The sequence below is a fragment of the Daktulosphaira vitifoliae genome, unplaced genomic scaffold (genome assembly GCF_025091365.1).
Source record: "Daktulosphaira vitifoliae isolate Bord-2020 unplaced genomic scaffold, ASM2509136v1 Scaffold_4, whole genome shotgun sequence".
NCBI lineage: Eukaryota > Metazoa > Arthropoda > Insecta > Hemiptera > Phylloxeridae > Daktulosphaira > Daktulosphaira vitifoliae.
This window is the reverse complement of record NW_026099575.1, coordinates 14,624,936-14,642,980: the sequence shown is the minus strand read 5'-3', so window position 1 is coordinate 14,642,980 and position 18,045 is coordinate 14,624,936. Positions and strand designations below refer to the sequence as shown.

The 18,045-nt window shown below is 30.8% G+C and overlaps 1 protein-coding gene across 1 annotated transcript in view; it reads left to right on the top strand.

Annotated features, from left to right (window-relative positions):
- The first annotated feature begins 207 nt into the window (after positions 1 to 207).
- The window catches only part of LOC126904335 (uncharacterized), a 34,196-nt gene continuing 16,358 nt past the window's right edge, over positions 208 to 18,045 (top strand). Inside the window, exons 1-2 of the mRNA XM_050683316.1 lie at positions 208 to 503; positions 11,536 to 12,638. Of these exons, the coding sequence (XP_050539273.1) occupies positions 11,544 to 12,638 (1,095 nt within the window). The 5' untranslated portion in view covers positions 208 to 503; positions 11,536 to 11,543. The remainder of the gene's footprint in view (positions 504 to 11,535; positions 12,639 to 18,045) is intronic.

Sequence of the window (18,045 nt, the reverse complement as noted above, 5' to 3'; positions counted from 1 at the left end):
AGGTTATTCGCCTTTACAAATGTACTCAGTTTCCCCGTGTGTAGATGAAATGTTAAATATTTGTATGTTATTATTATAATTTAATCTAATGCATTCGAATTTCATTTAATGGTTTTAGCATAAAAATAAAACGTTAAATGTCGATAGTTCTACCGGCATGGCCGTTCTCTTGTCATCCGCGTTAACAACACTGTTATTTCAATTCCGTAGAAAGTATCAACCGATGTGTACTACCGATCAGTCGTTTCGTGTCCGCATGTGTAGTAGCACGCGGCGATTGTCTGCGAAAACGTGCGTTCATTTCGATTTAAGAATCGTCTCATTTATTATTTTTGAATTGTACTTTGTTTAATTATCCAAGTGCTTTATGTGTATTGACAGCTTGTGAAACTTGTTATTCCGTCACAAGTAAAACAACATTTATTTTTTTAATTTTGGTGTGTTAATAAATCATTATAATCATTATGTGGATTACAATAATTATGACGGTCACCAGAGTGTTGGTAAGTATTGTGATGCATTCTTTATATTAATAAATAAAAAATACATAATTAATAATTTGGAATGAGAAAAAACGTCTAAATAGTTTAAACAAATTTCGTTGAGATAAGGAATAAATATTTTTTCTCATACTGTATTATTCCATGATTTTTTTTCTAAGGATAATATGATGATGAATTTTATGATACAAGTAGAAGATAAATGAATTGAGATTGGAAATGATTTTAGTTGGTAATTGTTACATAAACCGAGGTAAATTACCGGATGAAGTTTTCTTAATCTAATTAGTGTTTGTACAAACCAAATTAAAAATGTTCGTGACTAATTAGATGATGTGCGGGAAATATGCGTTACGATTGAATTGCGAAAAATTGTTTTTTAATTTTGGATAAATTATATTTACTAATAATTATCAGTAAACATAGTTATTAAATAATTTTATACTATTAAGGATGTGTTTAGGATTTGTTAATGGGCACAAACATATTTTAAAAATCAAGTTAAAGACAGTTGAGCATATGTCCCGGTTGTTGTACCCTAAATACGCCATTGTATAATACGTTTAAAGTATGGGCATAAGAAATTTTTTTTTTCGAAGATGAAATTATAGTAATAATACCATCATAATATTGCAGCCAGAATTTTTTCGATGGAAGTTTTAACTTCAAAAGTAATTTTTTTTCTCGTATTTTCTGAAAATTAATGAAAATTTAAATAAAAAGTTCCGTTGGCGTTATTACAGGGGGATATGGGTATTATATTCTCTACCCATGACAAAAATAATTACATGGTGAAGATATAATTTTTTCCTCTTATAAGGGGTAGTGAGTAATTTTCCCATGTATTATATTTTTGACAAAATCTTAGTTCTCCAACTGAGATGGTTCAACAAATTACTAAAATTATTAAGTATAACTATTCATTAAGTAGGTTAGGTTATAAAGCTCAAATCTCCGTTTGTTTGTTACTTAAATGATTTATTAATTTTTTTATTTAAGTTGTATTGCCATAATACCATAGTTTTATATTAGATAGTAAAACTTTCAATAAATAATTTTTAGGTTTTTAAAGTAGAAATAACATTTTCCTGTTATTTTATATAAGTATTATTTGTAAAAAAATTAGTTCAACAGATTACCGAGAAAAGTCTAGATATTTTTTACTTAGATTTGGTTAGTAAACCTGCCGGAGCCAGAAGAAGTATCACTTTGTTTAAACAAAGTCACACTTCTTTCCTTTATAAGTTTTCATCAGATAACATGGTCCAATATAATTCAATGCAGTGGATTTATATTCTAAATACCTCCTTCCCTAAAAATTGTTTTACCTTATATTAAATTTCATTTTGTTTGAATTTCATGAGCTAAATTCATTTTTTAAAGGGTTTTCTAAGGTTCTTGAAATACTGCCAATGTTTTGTCAACTAAATATTAATCATTGTTTATAATTGTAAAATGAGTAAAATAATTGCAAAATGGGTCTCTATAGTCTAAGAATTTATTATAAGGGCTCGTGTCTGTGAATAAAAGGTCATAATGGGACTGGGAATATGTATTTATACATTTTGTTAAGTTATTATAATCACGTCACCGCCAGCAAATATTTTTTATTAATTGATTCGAAAACTTAGTAATTTGTTGTTACTGAGATTATAATTTTAGGGTGGACAGAGGGTTGTCTCCCCTAAATGAAAAATATTTCTACGTTACTACATAATCTTATGACAAAGTTGCAAACTTGAGACTCTTCAAAACGGCTCAAACAAAATTTGTAAGTACAAATAATTCCCAGCCCTAGCCATAAACATTAGCAATTAAGTGGATCATTGTAATCTGAACGACTTGCATTTAAGTTTGTACATGCTGTAAATTATAAAATACTTGTACCTTAGCAATCATAGTAAATAAAGACAATTTTACTTTGGTTATTTTGATTAAGATTGCTTATACTTCAATGTCGCTAAATTTCATTTTCTTCGATTTGAACCATTACAAATATATTATATACGATGAATCCGTAAATCCAGATCGAGGTCACACGACTTGAACCGCCCGTTTTTTTTAAATTCTTTTCTACCGTTGTTTATGCGACACGTTTTATTCCTCTCTCTTTTTCTGCGGGACGGTCCGGTCCGTTTGGCGGCGTTGGTGGTTGGCCATTTTTTAAATATATTTTTCGAATCGACCTAAAACCGGAGGTAATACGTGACCAGACCAAAAAAACTATTATTGTGCCAAAGAAATCAAATGTTGAACAAAAATAATGCGATTAAAATTGTTCGTATGACTTGATACTTATGACCGTAACATTGTTTTTATTTGTTGATAATCATTATCTCTTTTGGATTTTACATATTCTAGCAATATTAGTACGTTTTTTTTAATAAAAAGAATTCTTTAGTGTGTTTTAATACATAAGTGATGTTTGAACCAAATCGAACTTTGTTTGAAAATTGAACTGAACTTTTTTTTTTTTCGAACCATTCAAAATTGAATGGTTCGACACAAAAAATAAGGATTTGTAACATCACTAATATTTTAGTAAAACTTTTCTATAGAAATTATTTAATTATTATACTAATTTTGTCATTATATATGAAGAAGTTTTTTTTATTACTTTTTAGTATGCAAAGTTTATTCATATAAAATTCTTGCTACTTCAGTCAAGTCCATATTTACCTATTTTTGTTCATTTTTTTATCATTTAATGCTTTGAAGAAGAGGGGAAGTCGGGTATTTATAAAATATAATGTGAAAGTTGTAAAACATATTACGTAGAACAAACAAAAGAAACATAGGGGTCAGGTTTAAAGAACACTTAAGAAATATTAAAATTCAAGAAGTTGATAAATCGCCTATGGCTTACCATTTATAATCATTCTATTAAAACTGTACAACTAATTAAAAACGTAAATAATTACAATGAACTTAATGTAAGGGAGGGAATGGTAATGTTTAAAAATAAGAATAATTAAGGTCTTGGCTAACTGAAAAATTAATTGTTAAAATTGTGTAAATTAGCAAAATGTGATAACGGCACTATATGATATGGTCACTGGGGTTAATAAAAGAATATTTTTCGCTTGGGATGTCAATATACTTTTAGCGTTGATATGGTAACCTTGTTCTAGAAATACGTATCCGCGGTTATTTAGTAATTTGTATGGCGTTTTGAGTTAAATATTTTCAAGTTTTAAATAATATAAGCTACAAGTGATCAATTCTTTTTATATGAAGTGTTTATTTTAGTAGCCATTTTGACTTTGTCCCCGTAACTCAAAATGTCTTAATCGAGCCATGACTCCAATAACTATATTACTTAGTTTAATAACTAAATTTTAATTTTAAGATCGTATGATTTTTTTTATAAAATAAAATATATACATTTTAGTACAGAATAAATTAACAAAGTAACATCTAATTTAACACTGTTTAAAAAGACACCCATCATATTATGAAGTATATTACATTGAATATAGGAGGGAAGTCGTCTCTCTTGTAATTCTAAGAAACGCATAATGTACATATAATAATCATGTGGTATTTATGTTCATTTTTATGTCTTAAAGTAGACTATATTTATTCATAGTTTATATCAATTGCCCCAAGTTGATTTTTCCTCCTTAAATACTGTAATCATCGTTAATGAGACGTATTTATTACTGACCGTAGATTGGTGAAGGTATACCGCTGTTATAATAATCATCATAGGTTTTCATAACGACTAAAAATAATAGTAGCATAATGGGTATTGAATTTTGAAAATGTACGAAGTACTTAGTTGTTTTGTCAGTCTTGTCATGTCTAGAAAAGTCTAGGCATGATCATTTTAATAATACATATACTTTGTAATATATTTTATGTACTCGGGTAGTAAATCAAGTGTATATGCATAAAGATATGTAAAGGCAATGCCAGCACGAGGTCAGAGCGAGCGAGGAACATGCTTCGGACCTCGCACATAGCAGTGGCGTAGTTAGGGTTTTGTTTTTTAGGAGGTTATATATAAGAAAAAATGTTATTATCCCCTCCAAAAGAAAAAAAAATATCTTCACCGTGCAATAATTTTTATTGGGGAAATCTATACTACTTCAATCTCCTTTGTCCTGGATCAGGGGAATCCTTGTCCCCACTAAACCTAGCGCCGGCATCGTATAAAGATGTGTATTTATAAATTTAATACGTTGGGTCAGCGGTTGTTTTATAATGTTATCATATGCAGTTTTATGCCTAGAAGAACACGGACCTGAAAAAAACCATATTCTATTTTGTTTGGCTGCAGCTTGACTGTGATTAAGTACATTTTCGATTAAATTAAATACCCCGTAATTTAGCGATGTTGAAGAAAATTTAAACGAATTTTGTCGCATATCAAATTCGTTACTAGCGAACGATGACAATCTTTTTTGATAAGATTTTACGGTTGTGTGAAATAAGAATCGATTTAGCTTTAAGGCTAAAAACCTATTACAGTAAAGAAATATTGCTTGTGTTAAGCGTGTCGTGCTCAGATTATTACTGTAGTATTATGCATAACAACATGTGAAACGTGCAGATAGTATGTAGGTGTGCTGTACTGAAGACAAAACGTCGAACTCGTTGTCATTTGACGAATGTTTAAGATGCTTGCACATTGCTTACTTTTGTAAAAATTAATGCATTAATGTCTAGGAATATGATGGCCTAACCCACACTATAACGCCATTTGCATGAATATCGTGTTCAATCGAAAAGCTTCGCACGAATAATAAATTATTTAGCAGTATCGACAACAGTCCAGTAAATATTTATCGAGTAGTTAATAAAAATGCGACTTATGTAGTGCACATTAGATAAAATGCGTTTACATTTTCATGATTATTTTTTTTTATACGTTATCTGAAAACTGAATATTATTAAACTAATAAACTGTAAAAAATTAAAGATAAGTGGAACTATTGGTAATTTTTAATGAATAATTTGAGGAATCAACGTATAATTTATATACATTTAAGTAATTAATCATAATTAACAACATATATTATTATATGTAATAATCAATTATTTTCTTCTTTCCGAGAAAAATAAAAACTTGTTGTATACCAACATATATGTTTATCGTGTTAAATATATATATTAGACTTCTCGGAGAAGTTAATATTTATTAATTTCTTTACTAGTTGTAGTTTATATTTTCAGTTTCTAAAATATCTTTGTTCTTTTTGGCTAGTTTATCGAAAGTATTATATTTATTTACACTAAATTATGTTCTTAGACAAACAGCTAATCTGGCTTTAAGAGCAATATTACGGTAACTGTTAAACAGTATAATTAGCACTTACAAGAAGTGTTAAATAATTATTTCGTCACGCATTAAAAAAAGAATATAAAGTACGCATCGATTTCGCCGTATTCTTTTCTCCCGTACATCTCTAATATATTTTTCATGTAATTAATTTTATGTTTTAAAAATTGAAATTTTTATATTGATTTTTATTGAAGTCAATATCTTTGTGGGATTTTCTCATTTTCCACTATACTTTATATACACATTTTACTAACGAATAGACCACAGTAAATACTAGCCACTGTTTGAGCGATGTCAATAATGTTATATTAGCTTGTACGCTTTCACCTCTGTCAGTTGTCCATCGGGTTTTAATACATTCTTTCTTGGACATGTGCCTCTTCATTCCAGTCTTCGACAGTTAGTGAAAACGTTCTGATTACTGTCATTTTTGTGTTGTGTATTACGAGTCTTTAATTAGTATCGTTTGTAGCCAGAAACAGCTTATTAATGCATTAACCAAAACAAATTTCAACACATTATAATTTAGAAAATTTAGTTTTTTTATTTAATCAATATTTTTTTTTAGTACTGAATAGGTTTAAATAAATTATAAGAAATCATAGCCCTAAGCTCTGTTACTCCATTAGATCCATTATTTTCTTTTATACTTTACTACGATGAACGTATGAAAGATCACCAAAGGTGCTAAATTCGATTATAAAAAAATTTAACAATATAATATCTCTCTTTTATTTGAAAATAACATTAAAAAAAAATCGCATAATCAAAATAAATTTGTAGTTAGAAAAAAAACAAAATTTTTGTTTATAAGTTCTAATTGGGGTTGAAAAAATCCATAACATCAGTATTTTTAAAAGTTTTAACCTACCGGGTTTGTATCAATCTATTGCCCGGGTAGTTTTACCAGAAAAAAATCCGTCTTAAATAATAATTATACTTATAGCATAAATAATATTTTTTTTATTGACAGGCACAAACAAGTAATAATAATAATAATATAAACATATTATGTCATCGCTAATAGCCTCTAAGCCCACATCGGAAATAAAATATCGTTTCTTTAATTTTTATGTTTTTAAATAATGATTATATTAAATATAAATGCACAATGTTTTATTTTAAACAAAAAAAAATCATTTTTAATAATAGACTTTTTTTTATGCTAAAAGCAAACTTATAAATAAAAATTATCCGGAATTTTTTATGGGTTTTTGAAAGTTACCTGGATTTATCCTAAAAAGCCCACTAGGTTTTTTCTGATGGGTTTTTTTCACTCTAGTACCTATTAAAAAAAAATATCTATAATACAAAAGCGTATCACTTCAGAGGCGTGACTCTAGGGGGTAGGTGTGACATTGTAGTAGGCAAATTCCCCTCTAAAAGCTGCAGTCATTAAAATATATTTCAGAGGGGTAATGGCCCCCATCGCTCTGCTTACTTACGCTACTGGTATGACATAAAAAATTGCAGCTTAGCTACATAAACACTAAGCATCACGAATTTATGTAATGATTAAGAACGTTATTAAAATAGTGTAGGCGTATACTTAACAGTTAAAAGTTTGCACGTAAAGCGCTTGGCAGTATATCTTTAATGGGTTATTAGCGGCGACCCGATTTTTGAAATCTGACTATAATGAAATTTATTGTTGTACTGTTTGTTAATTGTCAGGGTGGTTTTGCCTGCCGATTCCGCGATTTGTCGTGATTGAGTTTTTTACTTATTGTTTGGCGTATCGTGTGTTCTACATTTTTGCTGCCTTGGTGAATCGAAGAGGCGAACCCCAGAGAAAGTGGCAGCGACTTGTGAGTCAAACGATCAAGGCCACAACGACTTATACATTGAATCCTATAGAACAATGCGAACCACTTCAATAATAATAACAAGTACAACAAGGATAATACCAGTGCCGTTGACGCGTGTATTATTGTACACCATGTGCAATGCGCAAAGAGAGATGAAAGTGAAGTGTTTGTTTCACGTGCGACGATCATACTACTTTGTTAGAGCTTAGGTACGTCTCGCAGTCGAGTACACACGTTTTTTCACATTTGAGAATACTTCATTGTTATTAGGCGTCTCACGTTAATCGGACGGACGTGATGCTTTCTCGAAAAAAATCGAAAGAAAATAACCATTTTCGCCCAAATCTCATGTGTTATTGTCTATCACAGTGAATCCACGACCTTGGTACTTCACAATTAGTAAATTAATTTAACGCTGATGACTGTACTCTGGTTTGGTATCTATTTCGTCGCTTTGTTACGATTGACGCGGAATTATTACCATAACGGTTGTTAAAAAATTTGTCGAGTGGTAAATTTTTTGAATCGTTTTTTGATGTCCGATAACAACAACAATAATAATAATAACGTTTGTGTTGGTGCCGAATTCGATTAATTCTGAGTATATTTTACTGTGGTTTCGGTCGATTATTTCATTTAAACGCTGGCCGATGACATCAAAAACAACTGAAAATATAATTGAGGTCGGACATAAACGTTTCCTCGTATTTCTCAAATGCCTTTGTTAAATAATTTAACATGTCACAAATGTCATTAGACATTATTGCTTATTCTGAGCTAGTGGTATTTTGTTTAATCTTTGGAATGATTTATATATTCTTGGTAATCGACATAAATAAATGTTTACTTTAGACACGGGAACGGTTCGTGTCAGTGAAAATTATACTTCTCACTAAATGTCACAGATTTATTACTTAATTTTGAATAACTTAATAAGTTAAAGATGTTCACAATAAAAGTAGAGTAGTCCTTTTTTCAAAACAAATTTCCACGTGGAAAATACTTGTTCTTCTTAGTATATTGCACAATCTAGGTAGACTGTTCTGCAGGTACTTTCGTAATTTTTAATTTGTTTCATCTATCCGCATGAGGAAATGTGCTATTATGATATTTGCATTGAACCGTTAGATATCGTTTGGATAATCGCCCAGCGCATCTCTTTACATGCTGCGTTCTCAGACATGAACTTCCTCGATTGACTCGTCACACCGTCGTCGTATGTACAAGTGATTCCGGGTATGTAACAGTTAAACGACATTTCGAAGACATCGTTAATCTTATCGCGTTTTACTATCGGAGCCTGCAGCTAAGAACTCTCTAAAAACATTGTATTTTATCAACTCGCTAACGACTTTTCGGTTAGATTATGTTTAAGTTAGACTTCGGTTTGAGGATAACAAAATGTTGCTAATCCACCTCAAATATACTGAAGTAATGAACGTAAAAATGATCTCCCCCTCAAGACTTCAACACCAGTTTATTAAGTCCTAACTAAAAAACACGTTTCTCTACCGTTCAAAGCGCTTTTTATTAAATATATTTTACTATTCAGAGTAAATATTTTTTAGCGTGTAATGCAAAATCAGTTTTAAGACTCGAGGCAAGACGTCTTTAATTATATGTATTTTAGACAAACCGAGTTTTTTTTTTACATTAATTTAATTTTCTATTTAATTCTCTTCCTCAAAAAAAAAAAATACAATTTCTACATAGCATTGTATATAATTTTGATGAATTTCTGGGAGGAGCTAAATAGTAAACTGAGGCGGTTAGTCCTTTACCCGACGTTTATAATTGTTGCGTATACTACATATCAATTCGATTACAGATCGATTATTAATATTTTAATCGTTTTCATTATCACTCCATAATTTGTATTTGCAATATGCATTGTAATGTATCATCAATGTGATATCGACTTATTTTAAAAAGTTAAATGTTAGGAAATTGTGAATTCGGAGGTGTAAGTGAAGTGATATAGATGACCTTTAATTTAAAAAAACCAATATTTGGTTATACAACCTTAGATACGCTCGTGAAAATATCTGGCACTAACTAAAGGTCACTAAACTACGTTTAATATTAATTTGACTCGTTGTTTTGTTAGTTAATGTGCACTACAAGGGTTATCACTATTGTATTATAGAAAACAATTCATCACCATGAATCGACTTCAAATTTTTTGGTTCTATAATTTTATTGTATGAATTATGGTTGATTTTTTGTATAAAATTAAAAATAATTTTCATAGCCATTTTTAAAAATGGAGACCATTATAATTTTAGTGCACCAAAAAAAAAAAAATCACTGTACATATGATTCTGATATTACAGAATAATTAAGTCGGTCATTTTAATGTTGTAAAATCGTATACTACATTAATTTCTTGATACATTTAAATTAAAGTGAAAAATAAAAGATTTCACATTCATGGGAAAAATAATACTGTTTTTAATGACATTTTTTTAATCTGTTGTTATTTTTGACTGACAAAATGTGTATCATAACACTGCGTCGCTATTTTGTTTGTTTTTTTGGAGCGCGAGAACGTTGCATTCAAGAAATGAGTGCAGTGAAAACTCTAAGTACGTTATCTAAAGTATATCATAATACCTCGATCATTAATTAGTTTAGTTTAGCAATACTTATTATAATAAGTTAAAAAAGTTCAACTTTAGTTTCAGGCATTTAAATTACATTAATTCGTATTTTTATAAAACCAATTGTCATGGTAGTATTTTGCATAAAAATTATAATTGGGCCTTAAAAAACAGGAGGCGTCTTATTGATCGGTATTGCAAATTTAATTTGATATTCGAGCAAAAAAAAATGTTTAAACGTCCATAAACCGTAGCTAACAGAAATATTAGTTGAGCCTATGATTGATGACGCAAAAAAAAATACTTATACGCTTGTACTAAAGACTTCAATGCGCGTAGAGGAGAAAACTGTGTACCGCACGTTAAGTGAGAGCACCATAATACATAGTCAATGATACAATGTGTAGATAACTAGCGATTATGAACGGTCAAGTGAAATGCCTATAGATCCAGTAATATTTTTCCTAAATTGTGTATGGTAACTATTGAATTAAAATATTCGACGCATTTTAACCTGTGGGTTTTGTTTTTTGACCTTCCACTCCTCTTCTTTTCAAAAATTCACCAATAATTATCATTATTATGATCTTAAGAAGAGATGGAGGGAATATAAAACGTAATTGTCGGCAGCGAAGTTTCATTTAAATACACCGGCCATATGGTTAGAACATGAATTGTTAATATCATACGAGCGGAGGTCGTTCTCTCCCAGTTGACGCCCCATAATAAAGCGTAGTCTTCTTGCGTACTGTCAACCGAGTTCATCTGAAACCATAAAAGTATTAAATAAGAAATGTGTTGGTGATTAAGACGGATGTCGTTGTATTGTTGAAAATAGCCGACTATTAAGCTAGCTGTGTCGAGCAATGAAGTTTGCTTCATAGTTTCTTTTATAATTTCTCGTGTAAAGTCAATGTCATCCAAGAATAAATCCCAACTAATGTTTGTTGTGTAAATCTTAGATCCGTGTAACGCCTACTCTTCATAAAAACGTAAAATAACGAAGTGTAAATTTTTTAAATTTGTAATTCCATAACAGCGACCGAAGCATTTTAACAACGTTATAATCTATGAATTTCAATAGCTTTTTTTAGCATATACTATTTTTTTTTATAACGATAACTACGTTTCTTGTTATTTAAAGATCGTTTTAAAACGATTTTCATTGAAAGAGAATTTTATATGATTTTTATTTCATTTAATTAATATCCATATGTTATGCGTTGATTGCAGGATAGAGGGTAGAAATTTACTTTTCATGCATTCTTAAGACAGTAATTATTAGTGTACACCGAAGAAAAAGTTAAATAATTTACTAATTGATTTTTGTTTTATTCCAGAAATATGAATGATGCATTCCGAAGCATTGGTTTGGTTGACGACGGGAATTGGCGGTCCTCTGTCGATAGTATGGCTGTGCTGGGCTATTCTGGTTCTTTGGTTTGGCCGAGGCCAGTGGCGACCGTCAGACCCGCTGTTAATCGCATTGCTCGGTGAGGCTATTGCCAAGCAGATAGCTTCATCTTCCGGATCAGCGTTATCGCTGTTCAGGCCAGACGAACCAGCCTTATGCAGTGCAGTGCAATGGTTGTGGACGGCGGCACATACTATGCAAGCCGGTACTTTAGCTTCGTTAGCGTTGATGGCTGGATTAAGACGCAAAAAAAGTACGGTGGCAGCTGGCGGACGACCACTATTACTCTATCACCTAGCTAGTCTTTCTATAGTGAGTGCATGTGTTGGAGCCGCCTCACTTATCGCTCAGGCTGATCCGTGCGCTCCTCCTACGGACAGGCGTTACGCTGTTTTTTCCCTTGTACTACACGCATCCTTAGCTGTCGTAGCTTTAACTTCCGCAGCATTAGGTTGCGCTGCCGGCCGTAAGAAAGGTCCGCCTAATCCTCTACTTGTGAGCTCATCTTCTGATTTGTCCTCGTGCATGTCAGATCTATCCACAGTGTCTAGTTGTAGTCGTGGTGGTATCCGTCACAGTGTCAGCGACTGTAGTGATCGGGTGGTACCCTATCGAAGCGACTGTGCGCTGGTGCAAGATTTAATGCGCCTTCCGACGTCACCAGCTAATGGTGCACCTTTGACGTTTTTAAACGGTGGTCCTAGAGCTCTTTTGCATCAAGATCACCGTCATCAATTCAATCATCAGGATGATACGCTTCGGCGATTAGACGAGACCAAGAGACTTATCGATACGAATGCCATGGCCACTACTGGTACACTCGATAGTTATGCCACTTCTACAATGGGCTTACCGCCATATAAGTACGGATCCAGATATCTCCCGTCCACTACATCTATGTCCGCATCGTCAACGAACAGCCGAGCGCCGTGTTTGGCCAAAAAAGTATCCCTAGTTCAGGACGTATCCATCGGATATGCTGTGGCAATATTGTTTATGTGCTATTTTGTGGATCACATACCTGTACTGGTAGGTCTTGACACGATTTTTTGCTTTATTAAGATAAATATTAAATTTATAATTATGTAGCTTAGATTTCACGCTTCGTTAACTACAATTATAAATGTACGATAGAAAATGATTCACATTAAAAAATTATGATAGTAGCCCAGTTCACACAGTTTTAAGTTAACCATAATATTTGCTTAAATAATTTTATTCATCTTTCCGAAATTCTCATCATGAGCTTTCTTCAGAATATCCATTTAAAATTGAGTTGATTCAATTAGTAATCCTATTCAAACTTCATAAATACGTATGGACTTTTCCTTAAACCTACAACAGTGTAATTTAATCGTTCAAATCAAGAAGATAATTGCTTGATTATGCATTTGTATATAAAAGCGATATTAACGTTCACTTTTTAAGTGTAAAATTATTTCATTTTAGTGTTAAATTATTATTTTAGTTTCAAATTTAAAAATAGTGTTTACAAAAATAATCACTTTTTAATTCAAGAGCTTGCTATAATCCTTTATATTTTTAATATCGGCGTAGAAAGTATTGTAGTAGGTTAAAAATATAGTTAAAATTCTAGACCAATAAGTGTTACAAACTTAAGTGTGTAAAAGAGTTGTGCAGGTCATAATTGTCAAATCTATAGTTACATGCAATGATTTCTTAAACAGAATTTTTTGGATTCGGCCTTATTTAATTAATACTACGCGATTTGTTTTATATCCAAGACAGTTATATGACAAGATTATTAATTTTGTTCATATTGTTTGTTCATGAACAGCTGTATAAAAAATAATAATGTTCTGTAAGTATTAAAGTGTGTCGTCAGATAAGAATTAACTATGATAATAATAATAAGAATTATTATCGATGGTCGTTATGGAAGAACTCGTTAATGCGACCCAACTATCTGATGTTTCTCTTAGTCTTTGACAATCTTACGTCTTAACTCCTTTTAATATATTGTTGTGAAATGTTGAAAACATAGTTTTTGACAAAACTCTAAACTGGTCCAAACGGCTTAAACGACACCAATTTAAAATGATCTTAAATCTTCATGTTAATTTTCGTTTTATGATAACAACAAAAATTTCATACCACAAATATTTTAACGAACAACATTTGTAATTGAAAAAATTACAATATAACTATTTGACACGTGTGAGTGTAAAATTGTTTTATCCTGAAGAAAGAAGTTTGGAAATAAACTGCTAAGTATTAACCTTCCATAAAAGTTACACTGTGTGTTACATTTTAAGAATTTATTTTTGTTCAAATAAGATTGTATGTATGTTGCTTATATATTTAGATAGATAATATTACATCATATTGAACTGTATCAAAATGTCAAATATTACAAAATTTTATATATGGCCCTCTTGCACTCATATTGCGATGTGTATTCCAATGTTTCGTGTATCATAAACTTGCATTGTATGTACTGTAACTTATATTATATTACGTCGACTTATAAGCCAATCGCGAATGTTTTAGATTCACATTATCGAAGTAATAATAAATAAAATGTCTGATGGGACAATTTAAAATAATTAATAAAAAAAATCCATAATGGAATATATGACTAAAAACGTATTTATTAAAACTCAAATGTGTGTTTCGTAATATAACAAGTTTTTATGATTTATGGAAGTATTATGATAGTGTGACTCACAATTTTCATATTTATAGTTTCTCTTGTCCACAAAGTTTAGGTAGTCAAATGATTATTTTTCTATGTTAACACACGTAGAAATATTACTCTCTTACGTATATTTACATACGAGTTATGGAATTTATTTAAATACCTCATCACGTTCTATAAGACTTTCCATATCGGTATAGCTCTCTTTTATTATATGCGTGTTTATGTACTTAGTAGTAGTCGGAAACGAACGATTGCCAAAAATCAGTGTAATGAGGTTCGGCCGTACAACAGTTTTAAAAGGATCGTCGTTGATATTAGCCTCGTTTCGTCAACACTAGAAACTTATTAGTATTTGCGGCCTCCAATTCGTTACACGGTATTGTCTGGGATACAATAATATGAACAATTAACGTATCCGGTGATAAGGTGCCTAATGTCCAACAAAGAAAGCCTCTATTCAGCGCTAATTATTATTGGAGTATTTCGCAGTAGACTTTCGCAATCTCGCAGAGGATTTCCTATGTTCATTGGGTAATATATTATGTCTAATGAGGTACGATAAAAATAAATAGACAATAATAAATGTTTAATATTTATTTATTTTTTCATTCCTGTAAACATGCTGTGTATGTATGAGTATGGCATACGTGTGCTGTTAACATAGCTTTAGGTTTTTGAATACTTAGCGAAAAACGAAAAGACATTATTTTGACTTAATATTATTACACGGCGCCTATATTATACGTCATGTAGACTATCACTTCAATATGATTGTGGACGACAAATTGATTTCCATTGTTTTATTACCTACTCCCAGACAATTTAATATATGTTTTTTAAACCTCTAGGAAGTATATTGGAATTGAGATTTATGTACGAATTCATCTGGGCTCTGATGAAGGCCGTTTGTTGTACACGGTGTTCATTAAAATGTTACAGAACAATGCGGGATCGGTCGATTCACCCACGTACCTCTAGCAATGACAATATATATTTTGGTTGTTCTCTTCAGCCTACGCAGGCGCCGTCATAAAAATATTAATACTTTTGTATTTTAAAACCGCGTATACGATATCAATATAGGAATGGACTGGTAAAAAATTGTTTAGATTTCATTTTTCACGATAGTGATCTAAAAATACATTCAACAAAGTCGAATCTGATCTTCTGTTGATCCACAATAGTAACAATGATAACTCAATGCATATTGCACACGACATTCGTAAAAAAGATAACTGAAATAAAAATACAAATGGAGGTGTTGCAAGTGACACTTAAAAAATGATCTAACATATCTAGCGTATGGTGTTGAAGCTGAGAAGTTATGTGAAAAAGATGTTTGACACAAGTACACTCTGTTAAACCAATAATGCGTATTTTAGGCGTGGGCAACTCTTTCTATCTTTGTATACGTTAAAAAATTTTGTTTGTATTTAAATTATTTGAAGCTATGGAAAAGTAGTACATTGATCTTTATCCGTGTTCAGTACGACAAAACCTTGGTATTTATCGATTTAGTGACGACAGAATACTGTTAATGTTTCAATCACTGACAAACGTACGTATGTTGTTATCAACAATATAACAAATTACTTTGGTTTGACATTACTCGATATAGTGAATAATATTTATAACGGCAGCAATATATTAGGTTGCTACCATCTACCAATCAAGTCAGTTGCTTTGCATTTCGAAAAAATGCAGAATTCTTGTATAATTTCTAGATATAACCGATACAAGTGTAGTAGGACCGTTTAATGGTCCAGCTCCTCGCATCACATCCTAGATTTTGGCATTGTTCCCAATTATCGTTATTGTTTTACAGATCTTTGTCGTTAACATCCCCTGTCAATATATTTTCATGAGACTGTATCTTATCTAGGGAGTCAAGTGTTATAATTTTCAAAAATGTACAAGTCATACACGCGGTCTATTACCCGTAACCACTCAGTTATTACCAGTGGTTTTCGCGACCATCAAGTCGGAACACTATGATTGTTACATCATTGTCATAATTTATTAATGATCATCTACAGTCTGTTGTGCGGCGAATGTCGAACATCGTGCACACTGCTGACCGTGTTTTTGAATCGTGTGGATCATGCGCTCCATTTAGATCGAATTTTACGTTGGCTCAGACAGATATTTCGAACGTGGTTTGTGGTAGGCGATCGAGAAAGAGCAAAAAAAAGCGGTCGTCCCCATTTCGAAAACTACACTTGCCGCCGGTGTAGTATTATTTCAGTACTTTGCTTAATATCGTTTCGTGTTTGGGTTAAGGATTCTTATTTTTATTATTTGGTTGTTGTTTGGCTTGCGCTTGGCTGGGTAGTTTGTTTACACATCGCACATGTGGTTTCTAACGTTCCGACGACTAATATTCTCTTTTGTCTGAAATTTTGTTTTCGCCAAAGAATTAGCCCTTTCACCAATATTTGTTTTGAGTCTTGTCAACTAGAATTTCCTATTCTGTTCTTCGTATGTTTTCTTATAATAGTCGACGTTGTTGTTTCGATTTTTGTTTTCTATCTAATTAAAAAGTAGGGAAATTGATTGAGTGTTTTTATTTTTATTTCAACGATAATAAGAAAAGGTAGTCAATGAATATTATCTATCTGTGATTTGGTATCTTTATCGAATGACATCCAAATTTTACCAGTTATAACAACTTTCAGGAACTAATTACTGTTTACAATCGTGTTATATTTGGTTTATTAATAATAAAAAACTCATATATTGTATAAAATCAGTAAAAATGTGAAAATAAGAGAAGGAGAACAATTGGTGAANATTGTAATTGAAAAAAAAATAAGTGAATGATTTAGTCTGAGGTGGATAATAAAACACGTTCTTAATATTTATTAACGTCTCTTTACGCTGGAACCATAAGGAAAAAAAAAAAAAAAAAAAAAAAAATGTAATGATTATATCTAAATACAGAGCGATTTTTTTAATGCTAGCCACTCGATTTCTCTTAAAATAATAATTATACTAAGAAAATTATTTTTGGTGTTTATTAGTTTCGTATATTTCTCGATTTATTAATTATCCGTTACTTTATTAATTCATCTCTTATACGTTATAAGAACGTCAACTTTGTTTTTTTAAATAGTGACATGCATATTTAACTAGCTTATAAAATAAAAAATGATCTAATTAAGAAAATGATTAATCGATAACAACGTTTGGACAAGTACCTAGAAAGTTATTCACATTATTATATCTAAGCGGGAGGAGGGGTATGACCAAGAAATGTAAATGATATATCATATAATATTAATAAATATTGGCGTAGCTGAACCTCACTTATAGTCTATATTTTAAAATGGTAATAACTTCTGAAGTAATAGTTCAAAAGTTATTATCAACTTATCATTTTCTTTACTAGATAATTTTCTATTTTATAAGCTTGTCAAATAATATAATAATAATAATTTATTTGACGCCCTGTAGGCAAAAGTTTATAGTTTATAGTAAATACATCAAACATTAAATAAAAATAATAAATAATATATGATATAAATATTAACAAGATAGGTAATAACAGAATAATAATCATGTTACTATATAAAAAAATCAAGTTTTTATATAAGAGATTTGCTAAAAAGTGATTATTGAAAAACAATATAATATTTGAGTTGTGAGTAATTGAGTTATATATGATTAATGAATCACTCTGTTTAACGAACGTGTCTTGTATATTTATTTGTGGTACAGCATTATAGATTTAGTAATTACAATCTTTCATAAATGTTAATTGGTAAAAAAAAATTA